Genomic DNA, 17200 nt, shown 5'->3' on the forward strand with positions numbered 1-17200 from the left:
ATTTAGATGATGTCAGGACCAGTAGCTAAAATCTTTTCTTGACAAGTTGTGTCTCAGGTCATCTGAATTAAAAAATCATTTTTTCAGTTATACACTTTCAGCATTAACGCTTATCCTTCATAAAATGAATGCTCTGATAGGTAAAGCAGGTGGGTAAAGAAAGTTTTATTTTTTATTCTAGTGTGATTCTTGGAAACCTAGTCTCTGTACTTATTTTTACTTTTATATTGGTTTTTTACTGTTTGCATACCTTTTTGGATCACCTGGTGTGTAAATGTTTCATTGCAAAATATACATCCAAAGAATATATATTCACCACTTACGTATACAGTAGTTGCCCCTAATCCACGGTTTTGCTTTCCATGGTTTCAGTTACCCATGGTCAACTGCAGTCCAGAAATATTATATGGAAAAATTCTAGAAGTAAATAACCCGTAAGTTTTAAATTGTACACCATTTTGAGTAGCATGATGAAATCTCACACCATCCTGCCAAGGACATGAATTATCCCTTTGTCCAGCATATCTGCATTGTGTATCCTACTGCCCCTTAGTTATTTAGTAGCCCTCTTGGTTTTCACATTGATTGACTGTCACAGTATCACAGTGCTTGTGTTCAAGTAACCCTCATTTCACTTAATAACGGCCCTAAAGTGCAAGAATGGTGATGCTGGCAATTCGGATATGCCAAAGAGAAGCTGTAAAGTGCTTCCTGTAAGTGAAAAGGTGAAAGTTTTAGATGTAATAAGGAAAGAAAAAAATCATAGCTGTGGTGACTAAGATCTGTGGTAAGAACAAATCTTCTATCTGTGAAATTGTGAAGAAGGAAAAAGAAATTTGTGCTTAGTTTGCTCTTGCACCTTGAATATGTATGTATAGGAAAAAAACACAGTATATTTAGGGTTTGGTACTCTCTGTGGTTTCAGGCATCCACTGGGGGGGTCTTGGAACTTATCCCCTTGTGGATAAGGGGGTACTACTGTACAATATAAAAAATAATAAAACAAATACCTGTTTCCTCATCAATCATCTTTAGAAATGGAAAACAATCTCAACCTTTTGAAGCCTCCTGTGGTCCCCATCTTACGTCTGATCCTCTATCTTCACCCCAGTAACTATTATTTCATATTTTGTTAAGCATTTTCTCACAGTATTATGTATGTATATATTTATAAATATCCTGTGATTTAAGTTTTGTCTGGCTTTGACTTTATATAAATATAATACTGATTGAATCACTCATTATAAATCTTCTATGACTTTCTTTTTTTTTTTGCTTAACATGGTATTTGTTAATGTGGCTCAGTATAATTGTAGTTTAATTTTCACTGCTGTTTAGTATTTCACTGTATGAGTATGCCAAAATGGATTTATCCATTTTACAGTTGATAGGCTTTTGTATTTTTTTGCTATTATGAACAGGGTGCTATGAACATTCTTGTATCTTGTATCCTGATACACATGTATAAGAGTTTCTTCAGGGTATATACCTTGGAATAGAATTACTGGATCATAAGCTATATGTATGTTCAACTTATATCTGGTATTGCAAACTGTTTTACAAAATGACTGTAGACTTTATTGTCTCACTGGCAGTATATGAAAGTTGCTGTGCATTTTATTCTCCTCATCACCTCTGTGGTTGATTTTTAGATTTTGCCAGTCTGGTGGATCTTTCACTGTAACTCACAGAGTTAGTTAGGTTCCAGTGAGGGTCTGGTCACAACATTTTTGTTAACCAATCAGTAAATAACCTTGTTTTGTGTGTGTTTCTGTTTAAAGACAACTTATTTTATATGTATTGTTTATTCATTAGCATTGAACTCATAGCCAATAGCACTATAAGTCATGCCTGAGCAAAGATTAGCTAACACCTCTATTTTCTCCATAAGGCACATGGCCTTCTTGCATTTAGAAACACTAAACAGCACTTCAGCACTATACTTGGGGACCATTTTAGACAGCAAAATCACCAGCAGAAAGCACAGAAATATAAAAAATGTGGTACCACATAGACCATGAAAAGGATAACTTATTTATAATATAAGAGGTAAAACAAGAAGGCATGGTGTCCCTTGTTTGACCTCAGCTGAGAGAGTGTGCATCAGGCAACTCAAACTTTTTGCTGCTCTGTACGTGTCTGGGAATGACTGCAAGTATTGATTTTGGTGTCACAAGTAAGTTTTAGTAAATAGGTGAATTTGCAAATACGGAATCCATGAATAATGAGGAGTGACTGTACCGTAACTAACAATTCGTTTACCATGTCTTGCACAGGTCTGAGAATCAGAAAGAAAGGACAAGAAGACTCTGAAAAATCAAAATCATTGTGATGAAATTTTAGATCCCAAGCGCCTTTCCTAGAATCTACTTTGGATATAATGTTATTCTATTTGGTTAATTATTTCTTCTAATTATTTCTTCAGGTTTTAGCAACTGGAAGCAGCTTTGTGCATGGCAGGGCATAGCTGTAAAAGATAGGCACAGTAACAGCAAGCTGACAACTGACAAAGTGTCATGAGGGAGAAGACAGAAAAATCTAAGTAACAAATAGAAAAACAAAAGTATGACATTTAGGGGGTTTTTAGTATTTCAATACCCTCTAGGATAGTGTCGTCTAATAAGCTTTCTTTAGTGATGAAAATATTCTGTAATCTGCACTGTATGATACGGTGACTGCTAGCCACAGCTGACTATTGAACACTTGAAATGAAGCTAGTGTAAATGAGGAATGCAATTGTTAATTTTATTTAATTTTAATTAAGTTGGATTAAATAGCCCCAGGTGGCTAGTGGCTATGTATTAGACTCCGCAGATCTAAGGTGTCACTGTTGTTAGGATACTGTTTGATGCTCACAGTGCTTGCCTCTGTCAGTAAGAAATTTTAATTATGTTTAGTATATGCAGTTTAAGCAGATAAGGAAGGTAATGGTACAGTTTATCTAGAGAGGAGTGGAAATCAAACTTGAAGCCTCACAGCTACTGCTTGCCTTTCCCAGAATGAGGAAGGACTATAAGTGTATGCACGGGTGCTAGGATGTATATAGCATGTTTTGAGACTGGCACCCCAGAGTGAATGAACCCTAAACACTTCTCTTTAAAGCTCATGTTGGGTTATGAGTAGGGTAGGTAGAAATACAAATATTTTTCTTTTAATATATGTCTGTTATTTTTTCAAATGACTACTAAATTGTCAGGACATACTTGGACCTAACTACTTAATAAATGGTACTGTTAATATTTCTTTTGGCCTTGAATACTGTATTAGTCATCTATTGCTATGTAACAAATTACCCCAAAACTTAGAGGGTAAAAACAACAAGCATTTATTATTTCACACTGTTACTGAGGGTTAAGAATCTGAGAGTGCCTCAGCTGGGTGGTTCTGGCTCAGGAAATAAAAGGAATATCTATCTACAGGGGAATGCTAGAATATATTTTTCATAGAATATTGTCAGCCATTTAAATAAAATGAACTTGTTTCATACCAGTTGACTTGGAGGGATTTCCACTGTAAAATGAGAAAAGATGCAGAGTAGCATCTACAATAAGATCCTACTATTGTTACCTGAATAATGACTCTCCCTCCCTCACCAATATGTATGTATGTGCATATGTATATTTGTATTTGATGCAGTGAGCCCAGATAAAGGTTCGAAAGGATATACATCTGGTTGTTGGCATTGGTTATTTAAGAGAAGAGATGCAGGAGGAAAAAGAGAAAACAATTATTTTTAAAAGTTATTCCCATTAGAAAACAACATGTATGATATTCTGCTCACATAAAATATGTGTCTATGTGAGTGTGTGCATAGAGAGTTAAACTGAATTATCATCAAAATGGTGGTGGTGGTTATATCAGGATGATGAAATTCAGGTGATTTTTAAGTTCTACATTTTTAATCTCTTTTTTGATTTTCATTTTCAATTAGTATTTATAATATGTATAAACAGAAAAAACTTAAAGCCATTTTCATTGTGGTAGGGAGCAGATATTTTGATACCTAATGAGAAAACATTGCTGTTAATTCTGGATCATCTGTACTGGTAGGGAGTAAAAGTAGCATGAATGAAAACCCCATAAATACTCTAAGATAAGAATTTCACTGTTATTCTTCCTCAAATATGTTTTATAGGAGTTATTAATAACTGCCATGGACAATTATCCACGTCTTTCAAGGTGACTGGCAAATACGCTAGGGTTTGTTAAAATGTACAGGCGTGACAAATGTCTTGATTATTGCTTTAAGAAAGATTAGATCATAACTTTTCTACAATTATAAGCTCCTTCCGAGATAATTTAAGTAGAAGTATGGCATTAGGTAATATTCTTTGCTTTCTGGGTCCAGAGAGGGCAAGGTTGTTTAACAAACAGCAAGCATTCTGCTTTTGTATAATCTAAGCAGGTCAAAGAAACTTTAGTGATTATTTAATATAATTGGTGTGTATGCATGGGGGTGTGTTTTAGCTTTTGTAATACACTCAAGTTGTTCTCTCTCTGATGAACCATGGCAAGAATATCATAGGAATAAGAGTTACTTGCCAAGTGGGGAAGGAAATAGAAAATATATGCAGTTTGGGCCAGCCCTGGTGGCCTAGTGGTTAAGTTTGATGCACTCTGCTTTGATGGCCCACGTTCAGTTCCTGGGCACTGTCCTACGCCACTCATCTGTCAGTGACCATGCTGTGGTGGTGGCTCACATACAAAAAGAGGAAGATTGGCAGCAGTGTTAGCTCAGGGCAAATCTTCCTCAGCAAAAAAAAAGAGAGAGAGAAAATATATGGATTTCAATGTAATTTCTATCTGTGAAACCAGGATACCAGTAAACTTATGAAGTTTCCTTATTGTATTTTGTCCAAGTTTGTGAAAAGAGCATTGTATAATACATTTTTAATTAATATAATTTACATATAGTGAAATGCATGGACCTTAAGTGTACAGTATCCATTTTGAAAAATGCATACACCAATATAATTCACACCCCATCAAGATTATAAAATGTTTCCATCACCTCAGAAAGATCCTTTCTCTCCCTCACTAGTGAATCCTTAACTCTCACCCTCCATCCAGAGGCTTTAGATTTCTTTTGCCATAGATTAGTTTTGTCAATTCTAAAATTTAATATAAATGGAGTCATATAGTGTGTGTGTGTATATATATACTGTTTTGTATATGGCTTGTTATGCTCAGAGTGTTTTTGCTGTTTATCCATGTTGTTGCATGCATCAATATTTCATTTCTTTTCATTACAGAATACCATTCTGTTCTGTGGATATACCACACTTTGTTTATCCATTCTCCTGTTTATGGACATTGGCATTGTTTCAGTTTTTGGTGATTATGAGTAAAGCTTATATAAACATTCTTTTATAAGATTTTTAAAATAATACATATTTTCGATTATTTTGGGTAACTGTCTAGAAGTAGAATTGCTGCATTAGAAGGTAGAAATATATTACTTTATTTGAAATTATCAGACTGCTAGTTGCTTCACAGCCTCACCAACATTTGGTATTGACACCCATTTTAATTTTAGTGATTATTGTTGGTGTGAAGTGGTTTAAATTTATAATTCCCTGATGACTGATGATATTAAGTACTTTTTTCCATTTGCTTATTGGCTGTTCATTTATCTTTTTTGTGAATTCTTTGACTCATTAAAAAAAATAGGGTTGTTTGCTTTTTTATTACTAAGTTGTAGTTGTTTATATATATTCTGGATTCTTTGTTAGTTATGTATAGAAAATATTTACTCGCAGTCTGTGACTTGTTTATTCATTTTCTTAACACTAACTTCTGTTATTTTTTAAACAGCTATTAAGATGTAATTGACATACAATAAACTTAACATTTTTAGTGTGCAATTTGATACTTTTTTTTTAAAGTATGCTTTTTTGGTGAGAGTTGTCAATCATCCTCTTTTTTTTTCCTCTCAAAGCCCCAGTACATAGTTGTATATCCTAGTTGTAGGTCATTCTAGTTCTTCTCTGTGGAATGCCACCACAGCATGGCCTGATGAGCGGTGTGTAGGTCCGCGCCACGGATCTGAACTTGTGAACCCCCGGGCCGCTGAAGTGGAGCACGCGAACTTAACCTCTTGGCCGTGGGGCCATCCTCTGATAAGTTTTGACATATGTGTTCACCCTTGAAAATACCACCGCACTTAAAATACTAAACATCTGGGGGCTGGCCCTGTGACCGAGTGGTTAAGTTCGCGCACTCCGCTGCAGGCGGCCCAGTGTTTCGTTGGTTCGAATCCTGGGTGCGGACATGGCACTGCTCATCAAACCACGCTGAGGCTGCGTCCCACATGCCACAACTAGAAGGACCCACAACGAAGAATATACAACTATGTACTGGGGGGCTTTGGGGAGAAAAAGGAAAAAAATAAAATCTTTAAAAAAAAAAAAACTAAACATCTGTTATCCCAAAAGTTTCCTATGTCTCCTTTTAATCCCTCCCACCTGCCTCCATCCTTCATCTCTAGGCAACCACTGTTCTTTCACTATAGATTCATTTGCATTTTCTAGGAATTTATATAAATGAAGAAATACAATATGCATTTTTTTGCCTGACTTATTTCACCCAAAGTGATTATTTTATTTTTTCTTATTTGAGTTCATAATAGTTTACATCGTTGTGAAATTTCAGTTGTACATTATTTCTTGTCTGTTGCTACATAAGTGCTCCCCTTCAGCCCCTGTGCCCACCTTCCACCCCTCTTCCTCTGGTAACCACTGAACTGTTTCCTTTGTCCATGTGTTTGTTCATATTCCACGTATGAGTGAAATCATCTGGTGTTTCTCTTTCTCACTCCAGCTTATTTCGCTTAGCATAATTCCCTCCCGGTCCATTCATGTTGGTGTAAATGGGATGATTTTGTCTTTTTTTATGGCTGAGTAGTATTCCATTGTATATATATATACCACATCTTCTTTATCCAGTCATCAGTTGATGGGCACTTGGATTGTTTCCATGTCCTGGCTATTGTGAATAGTGCTGCAATGAACACAACAGGGGTACATTTGTTACTTTGGATTTTTGATTTCAAGTTGTTTGGGTAGATACCAAGTAGTGGGATAGCTGGGTCATATGGTATTTCTGTTTTTAGTTTTTTGAGGACTCTCCGTACTGTTTTCCGTAGTGGCTGCACCAGTTTGCATTCCTGCCAGCAGTGTATGAGATTCCCTTTTCTCTACACCCTCTCCAATATTTGTTATTTTTAGTCTTAGTGGTTATAGCCATTTTAACAAGCGTAGGGTGGTATCTTAGTCTAGTTTTCTTTTTTCCTTCTCCCCCAATCCCCTGGTACATGGTTGTATATTCTGGTTGTGAGTGCCTCTGGTTGTGCTATGTGGGATGCCATCTCAGCATGGCCTAGTGAGCGGTGCCATGTCCACGCCCAGGATCCAAACTGGCGAAACCCTGGGCTACCGGAGCATGGGAACTTAATCACTCGACTATGGGGCCAGCCCCTTAGTCTAGTTTTAATTTGCATTTCCCTGGTGATTAGTGATGTTGAACAGCTTTTCATGTGTTTATTGGCCACCTGTATATCCTTCTTTGAAAAATGTCTGTTCATCTCCTCTGCCCATTCTTTTATCTGGCTGTTTTTTTTTTTTTTATTGTTCTGTGAGTTCCTTATATATTATGGAGATTAACCCCTTGTCAGACATATGATTTACAAATATTTTTTCCTAGTTGGTGGGTTGGCTTGTTGTTTTGATCCTAGTTTCTTTTGCCTTGCAGAAGCTCTTTAGTCTGATGAACTCCCTCTTGTTTATTTTTTCTTTTGTTTCCCTTGTCTGAGAAGACATGATATTCGAAAAGATCCTTTATATGTTCGATGTTAAAGAGTGTACTACCTATATTATCTTCCAGGAGTTTTATGGTTGCAGGACTTATCTTCAAGTCATTGATCCAATTTGAGTTTATTTTTGTGTGTGGTGTGAGATAATGGTCTACTTTCATTCTTTTGTATGTGGCTGTCCAGTTTTCCCAACACCATTTATTGAAGAGACTGTCTTTTCTCCATCGTATGTTCTTGGCACCTTTGTTGAAGATTAGCTGTCTGTAGATGTGCAGTGTTATTTCTGGGCTTTCAGTTCTGTTCCATTGATCTATATGTTTGTTTTTGTACAAGTACCATGCTGCTTTGATCACTATGACTTTGTAGTACATTTTGAAGTTAGAGATTGTGATGCTTCCAGCTTTGTTCTTTTTTCTCAGGATTGCTTTAGCAATTCGGTGTCTTTGGTTGCCCCATATGAATTTTAGGATTCTTTGTTCTATTTCCGTGAAGAATGTCATTGGGATTCTGATTGGGATTGCACTGAATCTGTAGATTGCTTTGGGTAGTATGGACATTTTAACTATATTTATTCTTCCAATCCACGTGCATGGAATGTCTTTCCATCTCTTTATGTCATCATCTATTTCTTTCAATAATGTCTTATGGTTTTCATTGTTTAAGTCCTTCGCCTCCTTAGTTAAATTTATTCCTAGGTACTTTATTCTTTTTGTTACGATTGTAAATGGAATTGTATTCTTGAGTTCTCTTTCTGTAAGTTCATTATTAGAGTACAGAAATCCAACTGATTTTTGTAAGTTGACTTTGTACCCTGCAACTTTACTGTAGTTGTTAATTATTTCTCATAGTTTTCTGATGGGTTCTGTAGGGTTTTCTATATATAAGATCATGTTATCTGCAAACAGTGAGTGTTTCACTTCTTCACTCCCTATTTGGATTCCTTTTATTCCTTTCTCTTGCCTAATTGCTCTGGCCAAAACCTCCACTATTATCTTGAACAAGAGTGGTGATAGTGGGCATCCTTGTCTTGTTTCTGTTCTCAGAGGGATGGTGTTCAGTTTTTCCCCATTGAGTGTGATGTTAGCTGTGGGTTTGTTGTATATGGCCTTTATTATGTTGAGGTAATTTCCTTCTATACCCATTTTGTTAAGAGTTTTTATCGTAAATGGATGTTGGATCTTGTCTGATGCTTTCTCTGTGTCTATTGAGATGATCACGTGGTTTTTATTCCTCATTTTGTTAATATAGTGTATCACATTGATCGATTTGTGGATGTTGAACCATCCCTATGTCCCTGGTATGAATCCTGCTTGATCGTGATGTATGATCTTTTTGATGTATTGCTGTATTCCGGTTGCCAATATTTTGTTGAGGATTTTTGCATCTATGTTCATCAGCGATATTGGCCTGTAGTTTTACTGTTTTGTGTTGTCCTTGTCAGGCTTTAGTATCAGAGTGATGTTGACTTCATAGAATGTGTTAGGAAGCGTTCCGTCTTCCCTAATCTTTTGGAATAGCTTGAGAAGGATAGGTATTAAATCCTTTCTGAAAGTTTGGTAGAATTCCCCAGGGGAGCCATCTGGTCCTGGGCTTTTATTCTTTGGGATGCTTTTGATTACTGTTTCAATCTCTTTCCTTGTGATTGGTCTGTTCAGATTCTCTATTTCTTCTTGATTCAGCTTTGGGAGGTTATAAGAGTCTAAGAATTCCAAAGTGATTATTTTGACGTTCATCCATGTTGTAGTTTGCATCAAAACTTCATCCATTTTTGTTGCCTAGCTGAATTCTCTTGTATGGACATAACCGTTTGTTTATCCACTTACCTGTTGAGGGACATTGGATTGTTTTCCAGTTTTTGGCAATTACAATTAAAGAGACATTGAAAATTAATGTGCAAGTCTTTATGGTGTTAATTTGCATTTTAAAAATGATTAGTGATGTTGACTCGCTTTTCATATGCTTGTTTACCTCTCTAAATGTTCTTTGGTGGAGTGTCTATTCAAAAGCTTTGTCCATTTAAAAATTTGTTTTCTCATTATTGAATTTTGTGAGTCTTTATATAAGTTTTTTTAATCAGATGTATGATTTGCAAGTATTTTCTCCCCTTCTGTGACTCCCCCTAGCCCCATCTTTCCTTCTGTCCTAATATTAGGAGGAGTCTTCATTAAGTATGATGTTGGCTATGGATATTTCATAGCTCTCCTGTATCAGTTTGAGAGCATTTCCTTCTAGTTGTAGTTTTCTGAGAGTTTCTAGTCCCGAAGAGTATTGAATTTTTTTGTTGTTATTGCTCCACACCTTAAAACCCTTTTATGTTTCTCTGCTCCTCCTATAATAGAGTCCAAATTTCTTAATATGGTCATACATTGCAACTCCTTCCAGCAAGAGGTACAGTCTATTCTTCTACCCTTTGAATCTTAGCTGGCCTTATGACTTGCGTTAACCAGTAGAAGATTCTATGGAAGTATTATTGCAACTTCTAATCAAGGCCTCAAGAGGCCTTGTAGCCTCTGCTCCCTCTATCTTGGAACTCTGAGACCACTGTGCTCTGCAGAAAGCCCATCTAGCCTCCTTGAGAATAAAAGCCTAAATGGAGAGGCCCAATGATTTCAACTAAGTCTAGCTTCCCCACCCACCACCCCAAATAAGTATAGCCCCCCAGCCAACCTACCAGCTGAAACAGCTACAGTGAGTCCAGGAGATACCATTGAAAGAATTGTCCATTGAACCCACAGAATCTTGAGAAGTCATAAATCACTGTTGTTTTAAGACACTGGGATGATTTATTACACAGTCTGAGACATACAGAGATATATGATCTGGACTCTTCTAGTCTCATTTTCATGCTGCCTATTTCTTTACCATCTGGACTTTTCTAGTCTCATTTTCATGCTGCCTATTTCTTTACCAGTCCTTCCCATCAGAGTAAGTGATGTTCCCAATTACCCTGTTATTTGAGTTAGAAACTAGGTCATCATCCTTGATACCTTTCTCTCCCCTCCCTACATCCACCTATCACTAAATCCCATCCATTCTTTCCCCAAATTTTATGTCAAAACTGTCTAATTCTCTCCATCTCCATACCATCCTAATCTAAGTCTCCTTCATCTCATCTCTTGCCTGAATTATTCTAACAGCATTCTAACTAGTCTGCCAGTTTCTCTAATCCATTCTCTACAAAGCAGACTGTATGTGTGTGTGTGTTAAGCAGATTTTGGTTTTCATTGTGCTTAATAGATCCCATCACATTTATAATTCACACTCCATAATGGCATAGAATACCCTGCATGATCTGGTGACTGCCTGTCTCTTAAGTCTCAACATATACCGTTCTCCCCGTTACTAGGCTTCAACCATGCTGGCCTTTTAACAGTTCCTAGAACTCGTTTTCTCCTAAGCTTTTTTGCCCGACTAGTTCTGTGTAGTAGGTTGAAAAGTGTCCCCCCTGAAAAAGATAAGTAGACACTCAGAATGTGACCTTATTTGAAATAAAGGTCTTAGCAGATGTAATTAAGTTAAGAATCTTAAGGTGAGATCATCCTTGATTAGCCTGGGCCCTAAATCCAATGAAAGTGTCTTTGTTAGACACAGAAAGACAGAGGACACAGAGAGACACACGGAAGAAGGTCATATGAAGATGGAGGTAAAGAGTAGAATTATGCTGCCACAAGCCAACGAACACTGGCAGATGCTGGCAGAGACAAAGAAGAATCCTCTCCTAGAGCCCTTGGAGGGAACATAGTCCTGCTGACAGCTTGATTTTGGACTTCTGGCCTCTGGAACTGTAAGAGAATAAATTTGTCTTGTTGTAAGCCATCAAGTTTTTGGGAATATGTTATGGCAGCCTGAGGAAGCTAATGTACTCTGTCTCATCTTTTAAGACTCAGCTCCTTGGAGACACTTTTACTCGGAGATGCATCTAAAGCTCTAAAGGAAGTCCTACTACTACTAGCTCCCCCATCATGTTTTCCTTCTTTATATCTTCCTTATTCCTATAAATTGTAATTATTTAAATGATTAAAAATGATATTTAAAATTATATTCTCACGTTGAAAAAATCTCTCTAGGCTAAAATTGTGAAGACGTTTTGAACATTGTTTTTTTTTTTTCATTCCTCTAATTCTGTGGCTAAATTAAGAACCATTGGAATAGTTCTTTGATCTTCTATGCGTGCCTTCCCTTGGTAAAGAGATTGTGGTTCATTATGTTTTATTTTAAAATTAATATATTAATACCCACATATCCAAAGTTTAAAGGTTGATATGTAGTTTCCAAAATAGTTTTTCTAAAATGTTCATTCTTAATGAGTTTTATTTATTTCTTTATAGTTTCTATTACTAAATCTATAGCAGTTATTTCTCCAAATTAAAAATAAAGGGAAACCTATTTAACTATGGGAAAACAGTGTTTAATAGTAACACTGCTCAGCATCAATGCTCAAGAGTTGGAAAAATGGAAATTATAAAACTTATCAATAAAGTCATAAACATTAAACATTTTAAACATTAAAATTTTTGCCTAAGATGTATTTCTATCAGACCGTTAGATTAGAGATTTTACATTTTACTTATGTAACTTTTTAATAATAAAAATCCTATTTGGTTACTGATAAAATTAATGTGTATATACACAGATACTTTCTGTTGGTTTAGAGGTGTGTATGGGGTGATGGATGGTGTACAACAGATTATATGAAGACCTGTTTTTACTAGTTATAACACTGTACCTAAATAACCACTTGTCAGGGAAAGTTGACATCTAAACTGAGACCTTAAAGGATTACTAAAGAAAGAAAGGAGGAGAAGGGGTTGGGAGGGAGTGTGAGTTAATGAGAAAGATAAAGATGTGAATACTCCCTTGCCTAGCTGTATAGTTTGTTCTCTAATATACAGTTGTATTCTTAAGAAATTTTGAATTACCAAAAATCATATTACCACAGCTATTAATTTGATATGGATAAAAAGCATTAATGGTTTAAGAATAGCAATCTCAATTTTCTTGTGGCAATTTCTATAATAAAGATGTTTTGATAGCTACGTAAGAGTGTAAACAGTATATAAACCTAAACAGTTGTTATCATGTAGTGGTTAAAGCTTTGGCTTTGGGATTAGTGAGTCAGTAAGAATGCTTTTAGCTCCAAATAACAGAAAGTCCTATTACAGTGGGTTAAACAAATAGCAGCATCCCCCGACCCCCATGAAAACAAGTTAGGCAGCTGCTGGTGGAAGTTGAGTGGCTCACAGATGACTATCTCTGAGATTCTCTTGATCTTTTTTTTTTGTTCTTGCACAGTGGTTGTGGAGCTGTAACTGTTAAAAATAGCAAAGAGGTAGCATTTGTTTCAGAAAGCAAAAGTTAGCCCACAGCAAACCTCTGCTTGCGTCTCATTGACCAGAATTTTGTCATATCTACCCTTGGCTGGAAGGTGGCTAGGAAGAACTGGGCTGGGAATGGAGTTTGGGTCAACCAGTCAACAGTGTCAACCAGAGTCTGAGTGACTGATTTTTAATCTCAGCTCTGCCATTTATTAGCTGTGTTATAGTCAAGTTATTTAGCCTTTCTAAGCCAGAATTTCTTTATCTCTAAAGTGAGGATGAAGAAGATGATTATTGTTATTAAAATACTACTCCTATTCCTCCTACTCCTACTAAAATGAGACAGTGCATGTAAAAATCTGAGCAATGTACCAGACAAGGGAATTGGTGCTCACAAAATATTAGCTGTAGTTATATCATCATCATCTTCCATGTCACCACCGGCTTCATTCTTTCATTTTATTGAGGTAAAATTCACGTAACATAACATAAAACTAACCATTTTAAAGTGCACAGTTCAGTGGCATTTAGTACATTCACACTGTTGTGCAACTACCACTTCTGTCTAGCTCCAGAATATTTTCATCACCCCATAAGGAAACTTGGTACCAATTAAGAAGTCTCTACTTGCTCCCCTTAACCAAGCTCCTGGCAACCACTAATCTGCTTTCTGCCTGCATGGATTTACCCCTTCTGAATATTTTGTGTAAATAGAATTATGCAATATATCACCTTTTGTGTCTGACTTCTTTCATTTAGCTTGTTTTTGAGATTCATCCATGTTGTATCATGTATCAGTGCTCCATTCCTTTTTATGGCTGAATAATATTCCATTTCTATAGAAATATTCCCTTTTTCTTTGTTCATTGATCAGTTGATGGGCATTTGGGTTGTTTGCACCTTTTGGCCATTGTGAATAGTGCTGCTCTGAACATTCATGCTGAAGTATTTGTTTAAATACCTTTTTTTGCTTCTTTTTATTATATACCTAGGAATAGAGCGTCTGGATCATATAGTAATTCAGTGTTTAACTTTTTGAGGAGTTGCCAAACTATGATTTGCATTGTCTGCACCATTTTACGTTCCCACCAGCAATGTATGAGAGTTCCAGTTTCTTTGCATCCTTGTCAACACTTGCTATTTTCTGTTTTTTTGATTGTAGCCATCCTAGTGGATATGAAGTTCTATTTCATTTGGTTTTAGTTTGCATTTCCCTAATGACTAATGATGTTGAACATCTTTTCATGTGCCTGTTGGCCATTTGTTTATCTCCTTTGGAGAAAGAGCTATTAAGATCCTTCACTCATTTTAAAATCAGGTTGTTTGTCTTTTTGTTGTTAAGTTGTAAGAATTCTTTATTTATTCTGGATACTAAACCCTTATCAGATATATTATTTGCAAATATTTTTTCCCATTCTGTAGGTTGTCTTTTTACTTTCTTGATACTGTCCTTTGATGCACAAAACTTTAATTTCGATTGAGTTTGAATTATTTTGTATTTTATTGCTTGTACTTTTGGTACAAGCATATCTGAGATTCCATTACCAGATCCAAAGTCATGAAGATTTATTCCTATTTTTGTCTAAGAATTTTATAGTTTTAGCTCTTATGTTTGTCTTTGATCTTAAGGGATTGATTTTGGATGAGTTTTGATCCATTTTGAGTTAATTTTATGTATAATATGAAGTTAGGGCCGCGAACTTCATTCTAATCACTGTTATCACCTGTATTACCCATTATTATGAAGCATGAAGTCACTCAAACAAAACTTCTGAATTGTTTTTCTAAATACCTTTTTCCCCATGAATTCAACCAGTGGTAGTTTCCTTCTTAATTTTTATAATTGAAAACATTCTGCAAAATGTAAAATGTGTTCCCTAATTAGCTGATCCCATTTTATCCTGTGTATAATAGAAAAACTTGAGCTCCATTAGACATATCTATAGTAGGTCTGGGTTTTTTAATTTGTAAAATTGGCAGGAGTGATTAGTAAATCTCTGTTTCTAGGTTTAAAATTTTCCACTGATTTTGACCGTTGAATTTGCTATTGAAGTGTAGTCAGTGGGAATATGTAATTGTTTCTTTTGCATTTGAATCTTTTGTTATTCAGCAGTTTATTCATCGTCTGTTATGTCTTTTATTGAATGCTGTTCCTGGATTAGACGTTATCTTTCTAGCCTTTTTTTCCCTCCTCATCTACAGTGTTCAGGGTGATGTAGTTTCCTGGGAAAAAGTGCTGGTGTTGTGGTAGCCTATATAAGGCTGTTGTGTACTATTCTTTAGCATTAGGAAAAAAGAGAAACTTCTCAGTGCAGGATGGACAGGATGGACCTTATGTGTAACTGTCCAAAATTTTAACTTTTCAAGTTGTCAGACTATCTGTTTTAAATGGAGGGGGATATAATTTGGTTGTTCCTTTTTGTAGTACTTGATTCTGAAGCTTGAAAGGCCTGCTATAGTCCAGAATATCACATTTGGAAAATATGAAAAAACTCATGTCTGCAATTTGAAGAAATTTAAAGTCTTTGGTGGAATGAATGAAGAAAATATGACAGAACTATTGTCCAGGTGAGTTATGATTATGAGGAGGAAAGAGTTGTTTTCTAAACAAGCTGCAGTCTTAGTCTTTTTGTAGCTAAATGTACATGATTTAGTTTTTCAGGGGAGAAAAGAATATTTCTACTATTCTATTTCTAGTGCCTTATTTTAATATTGTGGCTTGAGTCAGCTTTTTTTTTTTAACCACCAGATACTAGTTAATATTGTTACCAAAGAAGAAAGGATAAAATGTTTTGTTTTTTTCTTCTTATTTTTCAGTCTTGTTTTTGAACTGTTAATGACTTTAGAAATAGTTTAATTAAAAGCCTTAATCAGAATCTTTGCTATAAAAATATAGACTCTATCTAAAACATTAAGATTGATTGCCCTAATCCAGAAGTAATATTCTGGGAGTTTATAAATTGTAGACTAAAAAAAGAAAAAGTAAATGATTGCACCTAGCTCAGTGCTTACCACTTGGAAGCAGCTCAGTAAATTTGAGTTTTAACAACATAGACCACCAGGAATGAAGGTGTTAGTTTGTCCCCTACATAGTGAAAAATCAGATAGCCAAAGGAATGGACAAATAAAGCTATGGAATTTTAGAATCTATTTATGACATGGTGTGTCCCATTAGAACAATACTTAAATATATAAATATTATTTGCATTTGATGTAAGTCATGAAAGTATTTCAGGACATAAGGCAACTTGAGGGTAAGTGGCTTTTCCATAAGTGTGTGTGTCACTTTCAGTTGTTTAAGTAGAGAGGTGATAGGATTTATTTTTATTTAGGATAAGGTGGATGCTATTAAACTAACAGAGTAAGATTGTCTTTGAAAATTTGATGATCTTTAAAAGAAACATTGGCTTCTCAATGAGAATTAAATAACTTAATTCTTTGACAAATTCTAATACTTGGCTCTAAGTTGTAAGATATGTGTGTGAATTGTGTTTTAATTTTCTTACTGCGTGAATATTTTATGTGAAATACTCAGTTGTACATTAAGGACACTGGGTCCTATCACACATTTCCATGTACTGTAGCCACGTTCTTTAATTAACACTGAACATTTTTCCTTAGCCCTCATATAATTAAGAGAATACAGTTATAATGGAGTTGATGTGAATGTACAAGTTTTGACCTATATTCTCATGTTCAACTACTTCTTTACATTGGATTGGTCATGTATTTTTGAGCATTGGTTTAAACTTAAAATCTGAGTATGATATTAATCTGTGTTTTAGTGTGTTTGCTAAATTACAAAATCAGATTTGATAACCTTTTTTTTTTCACAGTGGCCTAAAGAATGATTATAACAAAGAAACATTCACCTTGAAGCATAAAATTGATGAACAGATGTTTCCTTGTCGATTCATTAAAATAGGTAAGGTTTTTAGCATTCTGGGATAGAAATAAATTCTTTATATCATTAGTCAGCAAACTACAGCTTGTGAGCCGAATTGTGCAGGCCACTTGTTTTTTTTAAATAAAATTTTATGAGAACATTGCCATGCTGGTTGGTCACAAAATGTCT

The 17200-nt window shown here is 35.4% G+C and overlaps 1 protein-coding gene across 9 annotated transcripts in view; it reads left to right on the forward strand.

The window, feature by feature from the left end:
• Positions 1 to 17200, forward strand: part of MKLN1 (muskelin 1) — a 320604-nt gene that overhangs the window by 188464 nt on the left and 114940 nt on the right. For 8 of the 9 annotated variants that reach the window (XM_046670333.1, XM_046670335.1, XM_046670330.1 and 5 more), the window contains 2 exons: positions 15551 to 15693; positions 16962 to 17050. In XM_046670333.1, the coding sequence (XP_046526289.1) occupies positions 15551 to 15693; positions 16962 to 17050 (232 nt within the window). Of the gene's footprint in view, positions 1 to 1039; positions 1111 to 15550; positions 15694 to 16961; positions 17051 to 17200 lie in introns of those variants that run through there. The other variant, XM_046670337.1, reaches the window with a different exon arrangement.

Source organism: Equus quagga, chromosome 8 (genome assembly GCF_021613505.1).
Source record: "Equus quagga isolate Etosha38 chromosome 8, UCLA_HA_Equagga_1.0, whole genome shotgun sequence".
Lineage (NCBI taxonomy): Eukaryota > Metazoa > Chordata > Mammalia > Perissodactyla > Equidae > Equus > Equus quagga.